This window comes from Tachypleus tridentatus, chromosome 8 (assembly GCF_004210375.1).
Source record: "Tachypleus tridentatus isolate NWPU-2018 chromosome 8, ASM421037v1, whole genome shotgun sequence".
NCBI classification, from domain to species: domain Eukaryota; kingdom Metazoa; phylum Arthropoda; class Merostomata; order Xiphosura; family Limulidae; genus Tachypleus; species Tachypleus tridentatus.
In genome coordinates this window covers 4,070,049-4,087,526 of record NC_134832.1, presented here as the reverse complement: position 1 = coordinate 4,087,526, position 17,478 = coordinate 4,070,049, and the positions used below count along the sequence as shown (strand labels likewise).

Sequence of the window (17,478 nt, the reverse complement as noted above, 5' to 3'; positions counted from 1 at the left end):
TGCCCAAAATTGGTAGACCACACTGAGATGAACAAACCATATAGAGGGTTGTGAATGATGAGATATCAGAATATGCAAATAAACATTCTCAATATTCCTTGCTGTCATCTATAAACCACAAGAAAAAGAACATTCAAGTGTAAGAAATGACTACAAGGTAAAATGGGGCATCCTGAAGACAGATGATGAATAGATGCAATGGCCTTTTGAAAAAGAAAATCTGGTACTGCCTCAGAGAGACAATGGATGGTGGCAGGATCCCAAACCATGGGGAAGGAAAAGAGTATGAGAGACAAAGGAGGTGGGGAAAGAAATAGTACAAGTCTCTTTGATAAATATGAAAACCTATTGATCTGTAGTGAAAAATGCCAAAGGGTAAAACAATCATACAGTCCAGCTCTCACTCGACAAAAACTTATTGGTTTGTCTCTACCCATCAACACTGAATAAAACAGCAAGACAAGAAACCCACAGAAGCTGAAACAGAGAACTGTGACAAACATGCAACCAGAAAGGAAAGGGTAGAATGTTTACACACAGATTACAATCCCAAAGTCTCAAATATGTGATCAAAAACATAGAAAAGAAAGGCCACATGTAAATCCCTAGAAGAAAAAAGTGATAAATTAACTTGGAACAAGGTTGCATTCTGACCCATAATATCCTTACAATTGTGAAACCTCACATGTAAAGCAAGAGCTGAAGAGGGCAAAACAGCCAATAGGGAAGTAATAAGGAATGACAGAAAAAATTAGGAAATTGGAGAAAACATCACATATCCAAGAAATTATGTCAAAAAATGCTGTATTAGGCCTAGTTGATTCTACAAGAGGGTAGAAAGAGACAGCCAAATCTGGTGTTGCAAAAAGGTTATCAAATCTTCAGGGGCATAAACAGGTTTGGCCTACTCAAGAGTATTAGTGGGACAAGTTTAGGAGTAGGCAGTTGACCCATGTAACCATCAATCTCACAATGGGTAATAGCCAAAGAAAAAAAAAAAACACACCTGTAGACTGTGAAAATACTTCTAGAGTTATAATGCCTAAATTGGGAACATGAAACTCAGGATTCATGGTAGACATACACAAGTCAAACAAAAGTGGTTGATGTAAAATATGGAAGTGTGAGAAAAAATAAGAATAGAAACTTAAGTTAAATTAACTATTTCTTCAATGTAAAAAAAACAAAAACACATGAAATCTCATTTCAGAAATTAAACAATTAAAAACATGATGATAATTCACAGGAAGAGCACCAAAAACAATATATGTCTAAACATGAGTTAACAACAGTGATACTGTCTTAACACATAACTACCACACTATGATGATTGATAACATCTTGTACTAAAGAGGTTTCATCATTTCATCATGGATCAATCACAAATACACAAAAAACCTTTACAAACAAGTGCACTTACACTTTCTCCTACGGTGTTCTTTAGCTGCTTAGCTGTTTCTGATACAGTCTTTCCAGCTTTGTTGGCCACAGAGAAGAGAAAGTCTGTACATAAACATACACATTACAAACTCTCAATAAAAATTTACATACTAACTCTATTACATTTCCCCAATAAATTAAGGGCAAATTTTAATCATGTTCTTCATGAGTAATAATTAATGTTTCCTTAGCTAGTAAAGATAATCTATGTTTCTGGCATTTAAACAAACCTACTCAATGAATCTTTGATTTGTTAAAAAATATTAAAACCCAATTATATATGTAAGTGCTTGAGAAAAAAGTTAATTTCTCTATCAACTTCCCAAAAGTGATGACATATGATTCTTCTATCACTTTAGCTTTGGTAGAAATATTACTTTATTTTTTTTAAATGAGAAATAATCTGTCTTTCATACATAAAAACTCTTGTTGTTCTTTTTGTGTATTATAGTTAAAAGTTTGTTGACCATACTTTATGAAACAAAGTTTCCTGTAAAAAAGAATACAAATTCAATCCTCTTACATCATTTTTTAACTGTTTTAAAAGATGTTCATATATTTCCAAACCCAATCCATCAACAAATGTCACTAATGTAACTTGACATAAGTAAGCTTCTCATGTACGTATACTTTTCCTCCACAAGAGAAAACTAGTCAACTAATCATGTAGCATTACATCACATACCCATAATCCCAGTAGTTTTATCTCTGAAGCAAGTTATATCAAACAAACCTGACCTTCACAAATGTAGAAATAAAAAAAAAAACACAGTTTAACAGCTTTTCCCTCTACTGTAATGACTTTTTAAAGGAAAACTGAAGAAAAAGAAAGTTGTACTGACTCATTGTTTATAAGGTACACAGACTTGTTGGTACTTGGTAGGCCACAATGGCATTAATTTAGGCCTAAATCAGGACAAGTTTGAGTATGTTATGTTAATCTGACAATTAACTACTTTTAGACAAAAATTACTTGTCTTCCTCAAGTATATAATTTCTACTGCTTAAGAAGAAGTATGTCATTTCATTAAATTATTTTTGACTATAAGGAATTTAATTCAAACAAGCTACATAACTGACCAATCATCTGCCATCTCTTCAGCAAGGTTTATTTTAAGGAAGATGTGCTTTGAATGTATCTGGAGCAAACCAAGGTGTCTTTCAATAAAATATATTCTCATAACATCTGTATCAAGTATAAATTACACCTGTAAATCAAGTGCCAATAATAGAACACAGAATAGCACTGTATTTCAAGTGAATCCCTAACATATATGGGTTTGTGTACAGAGATGATTGCCTCTAATGACTTGCCATTAATGTATATAAGACACACTAAAATTACACTAGCTTTCAGAGCACTGATTTGGTAGCTTGAGTAACTTATTCACCAATATACCATGATTATTTTCTTCACTCATGCTACTGAATTTGTTTTCACCTGTATCAAACACATGAACCAAATTATGATAACCCAAATCCACTATCTTGCACTAACTATAAATATCATATGCCACATGTATGCCCTACTTTCATGTGATCCACGTCATTCTGTATTACCTCAAAATTATGAATTTTAGTATACAATGTTACTAGTTACACCATTATCAGTATCTTTAGTATAAATAAGAATAAAACAAAAGTTTAATCTATGACTTCTTAGACACTTCACTAATAACGAGCAAGCACTAAACTAATAATACTGCAAGTACTAAACTTGTAACAAAGGACAAAGTCCACAAGTAACAAGACAAGCACTCAATCAATAATAAAACAGATGTACTCCACTAGTAACATAGTAAACACTCAATCAGTAGTAAGGAAGACAATCTGTAACAAAGGCGCTCAACTACTAATAAGCAGGAATTCGATCAGTAACAAGGCAGGTACCCTACACAAGGGTCTTGTAGATCTGAGTGGATTCCATCAATAATAACCTGTTATTTCCCTCATCTAATCACTTCACAACACAACCCCCACATATGTGATAATTCTATTTATTTCTAAGGGATTAGTTTCTTAAACACTTTGATTTAAAAAATAAAATTGAAAGTATAACAAATTAATAAGATTAAAGTTCCTGGGGTGAATTCATTATCAATTCACTATTAAATATTTCCCAGATATGTTCCACATCATATTTAACTCATTATTCAATTCCCTAATGATAAGTTTTCCATAACCTGTGAACAGAAATTTCATTGTACAGGAAAGGTATTGAACTTACTTCCAAATGACTTTGCTGATTCAATTGCTTTATGTGATACCTCTTCCAAGTCACCTGCAATACTACTACTAGCACCAGTGGATTGCTTTGAGTTTTCAGTTCCATCAGCAGCATCCTTCAATGCTGGGCTGTCTGGAGTTTCTGGAAGATCAGAATCTGGCCCAGAAGTAGAGCCAGAGCTACCGCTCTCTCTTCTTTTCTTTCCACTACTTTCTGTCCGACCTTCCTTTAGTAAATTTTCCGTGTTACCTTTAGGTTTCAACGAAGATGATTCTTCACTGCAGGTTTTCGATTCTGACGAAGTTCCTCCTATCCCTTGCTCATCTTTACGCGTTTCTTTATTGCTACCAGTACCCTTCCAGATATTTGCTATAAAATTCATATTTAAGATTTATTACAAAATTAAACAAAGAACTTACTTTACAAATAATAAAAATCACGATAGACGTTTATCTGTTTTCTGATTATTAAGTTTCTACTCCTTTGCAAATTGTTATTTATCTCACAAAGTGTTACAATTGAAATTATGGTTTCCAATACGTTACTTCTCTGTGTTATAACACTAAACAAGTAATGATACCGATGGTCTAATGGAAGTGTAATCGAAAATTTTTCGTGACTTCGATCCACGCAAATTTGTGGAGAGTAACGTTTCATCTCGTGATCCGAGAGTCTTTTCCTAACAGGATGTCTTAAGGATTAAATAATGTGAAACATTATAGGAAGCCATTTTGTGTCTAACTATTGTCAAAAGTTATTAGTATTATTGGTTATTATAACACGTCCTTAACAAACTGACTTCATCATTAAAAATGTTATACAAAACATAAACCAATGTATTTCATTTTTTTCGATTACATAGAAATCATAGATACATAATTAATATTGTTGTAACATTGTTCTTTTGCTTATTTCATTCTTTTAATTTTTTGGATGAAAACAGGCCAAATCAGTTAATTTAACTAAAAAAAATAATTTATTCTTTCTTGATGTTCCTATACACTTTCTTCACTTGTAGGCTGTTGTAACTTTACATCTAAGAGCCTAAGTTCATAAAATGGCGCTGAAACAATATGTGCGTGTTTTCTTATAGCAAAGCCACATTTGGCTATCTGCTGAGTCCACCGAGAGGAATCAAACCCCTAATTTGAGCGTTGCTAATCTGAAGACTTACCGCTGTACCAGTGGCGGGACCAAACAATTTGTAACAGACTAAATCAAGATGCCACTACAATCAAGGTCAATAAAACGAATTTATTAAACTTTAACAATTACAGAAACAAAACAAAATTAAACATTTGGGATACAACTTTTATGAATTACAAAAATTAAAACAAAAACCAGTTAATAAGTACATGCATGGCCAGGACTTGATACTAGCATTAATGAGCAACACCATATAAATATCACTATTATTAATTTTAATAAGAAAACAAATTATGAAATTAATAAAGAAAGAAATTATTAAAGAATCAGATGAAGGAAAACCTAATTCTGATAACATACAATATTTCAAAATTAAACCATTTTAAGATCAATAATATTATCCAAGAGCCATAAGAAAATACTTGTTTTAACTATATCTCATGAATTAATTCGTTTAAGCCAAAAGTAGGGTTTTTATTTAGTGTTTAGACCCCTAGGCTATATTTCATGTGAATAGCTAATTTACATAATCTTTTGCATTATTAATATTTGTATGTCACCAATAGGGGAAGTTTGTGTCAGATTCATAATACAAATATATTCAAATTCAGTGTGTCCTAGTAAGTTAGCATTTTAATATAACTAAAATATCATTGTTGAACTAAATGTTAGAAATAATAAAAAAACTACCAGTAAACAAAATGATAACAAAACAGAAATAGAAGTTACTATCTCACAAATGTATCAGCAGGGTGATGAATGATGTTAAAGTTCTTTTCCTGGAGTTTTTGGAGACATCTTTCTGTCTGACCTTCTTAGCTGTGAGAATTCTTTAGCTATTTCAATGTTACATGTTTGGACAATGTTCAATTGTCCATATAGGTATTGGAAGAAATGGATTAAACAACATTTAATAATGATTTCTAAGTTGTACAATACATCCTTCTATAGTATCCATTGTTTCTCTTAGTATGCAATAGTGTGTTCTTCCTACGTTGTGCTTGTGATAAAACTGCTCTTACTGCAAAATTAGTGGCACATGTATCTAAAATTATTGGGTCTTCTAGACTTAGATATGCCAACACAGGTCTATTTATTATTCAGTTTCTTAAATTTTTGTTCCGAATAAACAGCCCAAAAATATATTTGGTTTTTCAAGAAATCTTTGTAGAGGACAAGTCACATCACTGGATGTTTTTTACAAAACAAAGGTATTAAGGGTACAGTCATGAAATTGAAACCATTTTGTCTTACACAGATTCTCCAATATTGATCAATTCTGGACAGAGTCAATTTTGGGGGGCTCTGTAAACTCTCCTATTCTGAAAATGTGTCTCATGTAATTCATGTGTTCACTTCTGTGAATTTAGGTTAAGGTTTTAATCCAGAGGCTTTTTTAGCCCATCCCAAGGATTATTACGTATTTTACAGTATGCAAGTGTGTCACCCATGTAGATGAGTATAATGTTTAGGGTAGTTCAGTTTGTTTGTTTTGAATTTTGTGCAAAGCTACATTAGGGCTTTGCGCTAGCCATCCCTAATTTAGCAGTGTAAGATTAGAGAGAAGGCAGTTAGTCTTGAGTTACTCTTTTACCAATGAATAGTGAAATTGACCGTCACTTATAATGCCTTCACGGTTGAAACGACGAGCATGTTTGATGCGAAGGGGATTCGAACCTGCGACCCTCAAATTACCAGTCGAACGCCTTACCCACCTGGTCATGCAGGGCCTGGGTAGTTCAAAATCAACACAATCTGTTAGTCATTGAATTAAGTTACATAGTCCAAATGGCAACTCAACAAATTGCCACAATCCTTTTATTACACTGAATACCGTATTCTTTGTACTTTCTTTATTGACTTCCCCTTGCCAATATCTACTTTCAAGATTTAATGTTGAAAACATTTTGAGACAAAATATTTACAGTGATATTAATCTTTGGCAGTAGAAATACATGCTCCTTTTTTAAGTTCATTCACCGTACAGTAGTCTAACCTTCTTTGTAACAAGTTCTGTATAAGATATTTTATTATCCGTCGTTCCTTCATGATTTCTACCTTTTTAAAAGCCTTAGTCTGTTTTGTAAGTGGGAGTCGTCTCGCTAATTTGCTTATTGGAATTGCATCGCCAGTGTAAATACTATGAGATATTTTACTTGTTTGTATTAAGTTATATGGTTCACTGAAGAAAATGTCTTGATATTCCACGAGCAATTTATGGAACCGTTTTTAGCACTAAACAATTGTTAGACCTCTGCAACTATTGAAATTTAACTTCTTGTGTAATAATTGTTATGTAGTACAGAGAGTTTCCTCTTTATAGACTGTGAAGCTATTTGAAGCTAGTCTTAACAGCTCTCGATTACTCACAATCGTGATTGCAGTGACCAAGTTTCACAATATAACACAATTTACAATTTCTCAATATCCATTGAGAAAGGTTCTTGTTACTTACTAGAAATTGTCTGCAGTGTTTATCAACATTTCCTTTCAAATTACACTTGAAACACTTGTTTTCTTGTGATTTATTCCCTCCATCTTGCAGAACTAGTTATCTAACTAATCCTTTTAGCTTTATAGATTACTGTTAGCAGAAGTTAATGTTTCAATACTGTTTGATCTGATCATCCTGTAACTTCGAGAGTTGTTTTCAGATGTTTTCTGTGATTTTAATGGATTCTTGTTCCGTTGTCAACTGTAAAGGATCAGTAAACTGGTTACATATCAACAAATCCATCACTTTACAAGAAGTATCTAGTAGGATATAACTGGGTAAGTTTTTTTTTCAAATCCTCTGTAAATTTGGCTAAAGTCTCTTCTTTTTTTGATACCCTGTTTTGGCACTTTGCTTGGAGTACTTCCTTTTGGTGTGCCACTTTAAACCTATTGGAAAAGACAGCTACTAATCGTTAATAGTTGTTACATCTTTAAATTGAAGGCTACTCAGTGTTTTTCAATCAAATTCTTTTAAATGAACAGTAGGATAATACTTGTTCAATATTCCACCTGTTCATTCTCGAAATTATTTTGAAATGAACATGGTATACCTAACACTGTACTTTTCCACCAAAGTCCTTCATTTTTCGATATGTTGATATTCAACTGTCCAGTTCAAATCTAAAACTAGATTTGATGGTAACATGGGTATAGTCGTCAGAGAATATTCTGCAGTAACAGATGGCTCAGCAGTAGTGGCAATAGGTGTAGACTGTAGACCAAATAAGTTATATTCAACACTCTGTATTACAAGGTGTTTTAGGATGATGCAGAACGATATATTGCTGATTTAGTCTTTGAATTTAAAAATTTATTTTCAAAATGTTCTATTATATGGTTGATTTTCTCTTCTACCTTGATGATATCTTTCTTTACTTAATTAATTTTGTCATTACCGCTTCTGCCCGGCATGGCCAGGTGGGTTAAGGCGTTCGACTCGTAATCTGAGGATCGGGATTTCGAATCCCCGTCGTACCAAATATGCTCGCCCTATCAGCTGTGGGGGCGTTCTAATGTTACGGTCAATCCCACTATTCATTGGTAAAAAGAGTAGCCCAAGAGTTTGCGGTGGATGGTGATGACTAGCTGCCTTCCCTCTAGTCTTACTATGCTGAATTAGAGACGGCTAGCGCAGATAGCCCTGGTGTAGCTTTGCGCGAAATTCAAAACAAAACATTACCGCTTCTTTGTACTTTTCAATATTAATGGTATAATATCTCTGTACATTTCCAACGGCTTCATCGGTATCATTCGTTCAATCAGATTTATTATTTAGTTTAATTCTTTTATTCCTTTTAACTCTTATATTAAGTACCTGTTTCTAAATTCCTGTCTCTTCCCTCTAAGTTTCAGTATTTTTACTTGTTTACCCATTTCACCAGTTCTGGTAATGCTTCATTCTGCTTTTGCATCTAGTTGCTGTGTTAACTTGTTTAAAATTGAGTAAAAGTTATATCTTGTTTTTATTAAAATGATCCCATTTCTGACTCTGGGGTTTTAACAGTGTAGTTTCATTGGGCTGGTTCTATTAATTATTAGGGGAAAATAAAGCCAAGTCCAGTCACTTAACCATAACAAATTAGTTTAGTTTATTTCTTCCTTGACATTCTCATGAACATCTTTCACTTGTATTATTTTGTAATTTGTTTGTTTTGAATTTCGCGCAAAGCTATACGAGTACTATCTGTGCTAGCCGTCCCCAATTTGGGAGTGTGAGACTAGAGGGTAGACAGCTAGTCATCATCACCTACCACCAACTCTTGGGATACTCTTTTACCGACGTATAACGTGACTGACCGTCACATTATAATGCCCACACGGCTGTAAGAGCAAGCATGTTTGGTGTAACGGGCATTCGAATCCGCGACCCTCAAATTGCGAGTCGAGTGCCCTAACCACCCGGTCACGCCGGGCGGTAACATGTTATATGTCTAAGAACATAAACTTACATATTTCAACCGAAATATTTCGCTGAGGAGAATATGACTGACGTAAAATTATAATCACGTTTGCATTTTCTGAAGCTAATCAATCAAGTAACTGGATATATACAATAACTAATGCTGATCCAAATACTTCACGAAAGCTAAATACTTTTACAAACTGACTAATAAACACTACTGACTCAAAACTCATTCCATATTTCTTGATTGCTCAAATTAAAACATTGATTTGTCTATTTATAACCTAACCTCGTCTCTTGAGTGTCTGAATTTACTAGATTTTCATGACGCAGAATTTAGAGCACTCTAGGCCTACTCCCATAAGCTTGATATTAACATGATGCAATGAAAATATAGCCCACAACAGTACTGTCATCTAATAAAAACAAGTTACCTGCATAGATGAAAATTAAAAATCAACCTAATAACGACCATATCTATCATTTTCAGGTAAAGCCAATTTTCCGAGAAGTGATGGACAGACAAATCTCCAAATAAGGCCCGGCGGTTAAGGTACTCGACTCATAATTTGAGGGTGGCGGGTTCGAATCCCAGTCACACCAAACATGCTCGCCATTTCAGCCATGGGGGCGTCAATCACACTATTCGTTGGGAAAAGAATAGCCCAAAAGTTGGTGGTGGGTGGTGTTGACAATCTGCCTTCCCTCTAGTTTTACACTGCTAAATTTGGGACGGCTAGCACAGATAGCCCTCCTGTAGCTTTGTGCAAAATTTAAAACACGCACACGCCTTAGTAGATAGTGTGACTTAGTTCCTCTTCCTGTAAAATAATAAATCTATATAAATCTAAACACATGAGCTGATTATTTACTGTTACAAACACACAGAAACTAAAGTTAAAAGTCATGGTTTTTCTCCCTCAAGTTTAATATTCTTCTTCCCATGATGATTACGTAGGAGAAATTATTTAAAGAAAGCGCACTTGAATTCAGCAAGTAAACTTGTCTTCAGCCAGTTGATAGCATCACCTCGTGATTTTTATTCTTTCACAACACCAGCCGGCTGTTACATTTTGCCATCGTAATGATCGTAAAGTAAACGCCGTTAAAGTGCCAGTCCTTTAACATAGATGCATTATAATACTGTAATATTCTCTCAAGTACAAGTAACATCAGTTATTGTAGAAAACAAAGAGTTAAAGTGGCTCTATACTACTAACGGAAGTATAACATATGTGATATGCATATATATGACATATACATTGCTCTCATGTTAATACTTATTGTAACGGATTTACTATTATATATTTATTTTAATATCGATGTTTGTTTTAGTTAAAAATATATTTAGAAATTCATATAACTTGTACTGTTAATTAAATGAGTTTTGTGAAAGTCCCGCTTGTTCTCTAAATTTGTAGAAGATTCTCGAGCATAAGAATCAACAATATATATGTGTGTGTGTGTGTAAAACACTAGGGATTGTCAGTATTATTGTCAATTGAAATTTCTGAAACCTCGGCCTATGTTTATAAAATGTAGTCATTGCAACATGAGGGGGATAGTATTATATATACTGTTAGTTTGCTACAGTTAGTATACTATAAACCTCAGAACCTATAACTGTGATAATCATTTACCAATCAACTAACAATAGATATTTGACCGGGAACGTTTATAGATTTCAAACATTATAAATCGTTTAACTTAAAAGAAATAACTTCAGAATAGTGAAGCAGCTAAGCTATTAAGCGAACTGTTCCGATGTCAACTCGAAATTCACTCAATTATCGTGAGTGTCGATAAAATATTCAGTTCCAGACCAGAAAGAAGGTTGAAAAGCGTAAGTTTGTATATAAATCATTATTTGTTGTTATAAATTATATTGTAGTTTCTATATTAAAAGTCATGTGTCAAGAAAAAATGTGTGTATCAATCCTGTTATTAAATACCATAAATTTGATACTTATCGGCATTTAATGGAATTCTAAACCAAATTAAAAGCTACCTCGGTTTCCGGCTATTTGATAGCATAATACGTAACATAAGAAATCGGAAACTCGTCTGGGACACATTACAATACATAAGATGCATTAAAATGCATTGATGTTAGCGATATTTTTGGCCATAATTCCACTGATATCTTAGGAGATTGGGTCAACTAAGAGCTTAAGCTAATTCTAAATACACATATAAAGTTCAGAAATCAAAATAAAAGTTATAATAATTAAAAATGTTAAACAAACACTGTTAATTAACATTAATAAAGAATAATAGATTATATATTGCCTACGTTTCATGTACAATTGTAGATTTAATATTTCTTGAAGAAGTAGAAATCAGTAAAAGCAAAACTACACAAAATACCTCCAAACAACATTTTGCGATAAAAGATAGTCCAACAACTGGAATAGTGTAAATGTAAAGTAGCTTTCTATGCGAGATAAATTACCATGACAAGTTTGTTTTTATATTTTGGTAGCCATATTTAATATGTAGGTCAAACTTATATTATTTAAGAGCATAGGATAGTTTCATAGAATAACCACAGATTCAAGGAAGATAATTATTATGGAATACTACTGGATCTCCGAATAACTGAATTAAATAGTGATTAGACACAAAATAAATATGAAATAATTTTTTTTATTAAAACGCTAGACACAAACGAAATATGTGTGCTTGTTTTGGATGGTGAACTGTTACTTTTATTGGACCTTCCTCCAGAGTATTTACTCTTCACGATCACATACTACTGTTTAAACCTAACATTGAAAGAAATTACATATTCACCCAGATCAACTAGTGCAACTCATTTTACTAGTCATTCTTATTAAAACACAGGTCATGATCTTGAAATACCATCAGTTCTACTGTTAAAAATACCCTGATTTTGACATTCTTGAACAAAGTGTAGGATTACAGTAATATCTACCTTGGACGAAACAGAAAATAACAACAGAACGAAAGCAGTTAAAATGATATTAATGTTTTCTCTACCACGTGTTATGTGAAACGTCGACAAATATAGAATTAATACTATTAAAATATACAAAAGATAAAACTGCACTCCAACTAGGGGACAAAAGTCTGAAAGGTGAAGCGATGGAAGGAACAGGTAGACATATGGTACAACAAAAAACAAACATTTATGAAGATGAAACAATATATTGAAAACTGTAAAAATACCATATTCTTCCTACCTTCTTATTTAATTTTATTTCAAATATTTGTATATACAGTATGGTTATATTTAATATAGGACATCGGTCAAGAGAGCCATAAAATGTCTGTCATCCTAGTAATTCAAGAAACTAGGTCAGATAACTAGAGTACCACGTATATACTTTCTCATGAGAAAGGCTGTTGAACAAGATGTATTGTTATATAGACAGTAATAATTTCCACAGGCCTGGCATGGCCAGATTAAGGCGCTCAACTAGAAATCCAAAGTTCGTGGGTTCAAATCCCCATCACACCAAACATGTTTGTGCTTTCAGCCATGGGGGCATTATAATGCGATGGTCAATCCCACTATTCGTTGGTAAAATAGTAGCCCAAGAGTTGGCAGTAGGTGGTGATGACTAGTTGCCTTCCCTCTAGTCTTACCATGCTAAATTAGGGATGGTTAGTGCATATAGCCCCTGGGTAGCTTTGCACAAAATTCAAAAACAATCTTTTCCACTAGAAACTAGGGTGAAGCCTTAACAATACAACGTTCTTTATTTTGTAGTTAGAGTGACCATGTGTCACCTGTATAAGGTTCATAATCTGATAAGAATGGCAATGATGTTTTTAGTATAAAGTACCATGTTTTTCTGGACCAGAAGATAATAATCTTGGATGTTAATTTTAGGCCTTATATATTAACATTTGAAAATATAAGAACTCTTCATAAAATGTACTTACCTTTAATCTTTGATCATGTTTGTATGTTGGAGAGAAAGTTTAGTTTGAATTTCGTGCAAAGCTACAATTGACAGCTATCTGTATTATCCAGCTCTAGTCTAGCAGTGTAAGACTAGAGGGAAGGCAGCTAGTCATCACCATCCACCGTCAATGCTTTTACCAATGAATAGTGTAATTAATCATAACATTATAATGCCCACATGGTTGATGGGATGGGAATGTGAACCTCAAAATTTAGTTTTAATCACAATGACATCTGGCTGTGTGAAATAGTCTGATTATAAATCAGTTTCTCCATTAAGGTAAAAACAGTAAAGAAATGCACTGACAGAAACTTCAGTGCATAGCTATTTCAGTTCTTTTATTATTACAGTACTAATTAAACATGTATACCTGTCATTATCATTGTGTAAAAAAAAAACTGTGGCATCAAATATTACATATCTCAATCTTATGGTGTGTATATATATATATATATCATATCACAGACAATTTTTATATTTTATTAAAGCTTTCATTAGGAACACAGTAAATGTGGTTAACACCAAATGATAATTTTGCTAATGTTACCTTATATAGGAGAATTTGGTTAAGGAAGTTGCACACTGTATTTTATATTACATTCTCTATGTCAAACTCTTTTTCAATTATACATAGAGCAAAAATGTCACTGGATATTTGTAATCAAATTGTATGATTGACCAGTTGTAGGAATGTGAATTCTGAAAATAATTTCGACATTTTCTGGTGTCACTCATTTCCGACGTGAAGAAACCAAGCCTAGATTGTGAATATTTTTGTTCTAGCTGTTCAGTGTGTTAATCATGATTTCCCTTAAAGTTAATTCTTGACAGTTTTCAATCCACAGTAAAATACAAGCATATTTAAATTTTCTTCCATTAAAAAGTTTTATTATTTACTTTATTTAACTAAAGATTATTCCTTCTGCTTGAACCTAACACAATTAAATGGGTCCAAACCATTTACCAATCAAACTGTGACTGATTCACCTTCTGTTTTTAGGTGTATGTAGCTAAACTAATGTAGAAAACTGTTTTTTGTAATGCTAGTTGTTTTATTAACCAACCAAACAAAAACATAAACTGGTAGCAAACCCAAATTTGTTTTTCTCCAAAAGCTAATAATTATTTGTACTAAACTTTTTTCAGATCAAGAGACATCTAAAAATATTTAGAATAAGAATTTTTTTTAAAGAATGTTCCAAACACCAATTTGGAAGTCAAAGCCGATTTCCCATCAACTTTATTCAGTAAATCAATTTGTCTCTACAGTATAAAGTCTGATAAAAAAAAAAAAGATGGAGAAAAATTGTATGTTTGAAACATCAAACTGACACAATGATGGAACAAGCTTATCAAAAGTAACATGAAGAGTAGTAATTTGGAATTCAAAGCTGGTCTCTAATGAACTTTACTCATTAACATACATTACACACTAATAAAGAAATGTTAAATACTAGTAAATATAAGTAAACTCTAATAATTTTCTTTAAAAAGTCAAACATTATGAAACAGATTTTTTAACTACTCTTCACATAATTTGTATTTAATATAAATATTTTTAAAACCTAATTCTACACTGTTGTTTTACTTTCACAGATTATTCTAATTCTACAGTCAGCATGTTTCTGTAAATGATTTTTAATGTTTTTAAAATCTTATATCAGCTTATAAAACTGTTTTTACAAAAAACTGTAAAAAATATTTCCTATTAGTAAAACATTCATTACAGATTTTCCATGTTGTTTACAGTCCCAGTTATTAGACATAATTGTAGCTAGTGTTTAAAGCATTACAGGAAACACAGCTTTGGGTTTTTACCCCAGTGTGGGATCCAAACCAATCAAAGTCAAGATAGATTGGAAATAAGTTGGAATAGGGCTAATAATTCTATTCCATAAAAATCTTACTTGTTAATAAATTTCAAGCTGAGCCTCAGATTTATGGAACCATTGTTGACAAAATGGGTGAGCTTAATCAACACAAATACAGTAGCATCTATAATTTGCATCATGGATTATTAGGAGTCTCTAAAGAAAAAGGTCATGTAAAGAACATGTTGAAAATGATTCACAAATGTAAGGTAGATACTTTACCCTGTGATAAATCTGATGGATGGACTCTGGAGGATATAAAATTGATGACAAAACAATTCTTTACAGTAGCAAAACAGATGGACTAAAATTTAAAAAATATTTGGAAGAATTTGCAGAATTCAATAAAAGAACTGCCAAGATCAGAATACTATGTTGATAGTTTAAAATGACAATAATTTTAGCATATGGACACTGGATTCAGAAGGTGAAGCTGAATTTTATGGGAAATTGCAGGATGTTTCAATTGCATCTAAATACATGATATTACCTTGACAATAGGAGATTTCAAAGCCAAAGAAGTATATATTTTTATGCACCATCAATAGAAACAAAAGCAATGATAATGGATCACAACTGGCCTCATTTGCTAATATCAATGATTTCATCATTGGTAGTATGATAATTCCCCATAAGAAAGTTCATAAATGAACTTAGGTATCTTCAAACAGATAGATCATATTGTAATAAATAAAAAGTTTAGAACTTTAGACAATGTAATGGCACACAGAGGAACTGTCTGTAATAAAGATCATTACCTTCTAAAAGTCAAGATTAAGGGAAAAATCAGTCAGAAAAATGAGGTCGGTGGATCTGTAAAAATTGAAGAACCAACAAATGGAGGAAGATTTTCAAAGATGAAGAAGTAAGTTATAACAAAAAGAAATGGGAAGACCTTAAAAATCAGTAGAAGTTGTATTAGATTATTACCACCTATGAAGAAGGGAAGAATGGTTTGATGATGAAGAGAGACAGGCTAAGAAGAAAAGTAAATGTGCTGTACTGAAATGGATAAGTGATAGAAATAAATGAAGAAAAGAGAAAAATTACAAGTTGACATGTAAGAAAGACAAAACCATTAAGAAAAGACAAGAACTGAGTGACATGTTAGACAAAACAGAAAATGATCTGAATTGTAAAAGAATCAGACAACATTAAAGAGCTTTGAAAATGCTAAGAGAAGGATATAAGGGAAGACTGACAATGATTAATGATGCTAATGGCAATATAAAAACAAATGAAAATGAAGTCGCAAACCCACAGTCAAACTCTTTTGAATTATTTCTTAATGGACCAGAACTGCAATGTATATTTTATTTTGCTAAAAAACAGCAAGGAAATCAAGAGAGAAAGAGAAAACATAATAACTGTAGTTGAAGTGAGGAAAGTACAGAAATAATTATAAAGCTACAGGGATATATAATACAATTCTGAACTGATTAAAAATGGTAGTAACATGACAATGGAACACACACCAAATTAATTAAGAAAATATAACTTTTGATTAGAAAATGACTATTAATACCAACATATATATAAAATTAAATATAGTGGAATGTAAGAATTAAAGAAGTATCACATTATTATCATTATTGTACAAGATACTCATTAAAATTATTAACAAAAAGCTAAAGCAATACATTGTTGAAATTGTCACAGAATATCATGCATAATTTTAGGCCAAGAAACCAACTATAAATCAAATTTTTGTGGTGAGGAAGATTTTAGAGAAAACACTGGATTATGATAAGGAAAGGTGACCATTATTTAGCAATTTCATGTAGACCTACAACCATGTAGAAGATCGTGTAACAGTTTGGAATTCCAAACAAACTAATAAAAATGGTTAAGGTTTGTTATGAGAGAAGTAAGTGCTTAATGCAAATGAGAAAACAAAAATCAAACCAATTATTTCAAGACGGAGAGTGGCCTAAGGCCTAAGGTAGGAGATGTCTCCTGTTACCACTGCTCTTCAATACTGCAGATCCTGAGCTTGGATAATCAAAATCAAATTATGAATCTACTTGCTTATGCAGATGATGTAGACATTACAGTTGAAATAGAACAAGAAGTTACTGAATTAGTATTGTCTTTCAAAGAGATGGCTGAGAAGTTGGAACTAATCATAAATGAGAAAAAACAAAGATTATGAAGTTATGCAGAAGTGATGCACTTGGACAACAAGGGAGAATACTGAATATGTGAATGAGTTTAAGTATTAGGGAGTCACAGTGATAAGAGATAACAATATGAAAATAGTGATAAATAAAATTGCAAGCAGATTTAGAAGGTTCTGGAGCTTAAAAGATATACTAAGTAAATGGAGTGTTAGCAAAAAAACAAATATTAGAATATGCAACACCATTATGTCACCAGTTGTCCTGAAGTATCATCACTTACAAGATATTTAAAAGAGAAAGTTTGGGATTTTATGAATGTAGTTTTATGAAGACTTTTATGTTC

At 32.4% G+C, this 17,478-nt stretch overlaps 1 protein-coding gene across 2 annotated transcripts in view; it reads right to left on the bottom strand.

Moving 5' to 3' along the window:
- The window catches only part of LOC143258427 (uncharacterized), a 32,592-nt gene extending 28,277 nt beyond the window's left edge, over nt 1-4,315 (bottom strand). The window contains exons 1-2 of one of the 2 annotated variants that reach the window (XR_013032278.1): nt 3,668-4,314; nt 1,421-1,503 (exon numbers count right to left, since the gene is read on the bottom strand). Coding sequence is in view for 1 of the 2 variants with exons in the window: in XM_076517346.1 (XP_076373461.1) it covers nt 1,421-1,503; nt 3,668-4,049 (465 nt within the window). In the remaining variant the exon portion in view is untranslated. Of the gene's footprint in view, nt 1-1,420; nt 1,504-3,667 lie in introns of both variants that reach the window. The other variant, XM_076517346.1, reaches the window with a different exon arrangement.
- Nucleotides 4,316-17,478: the final 13,163 nt, after the last annotated feature.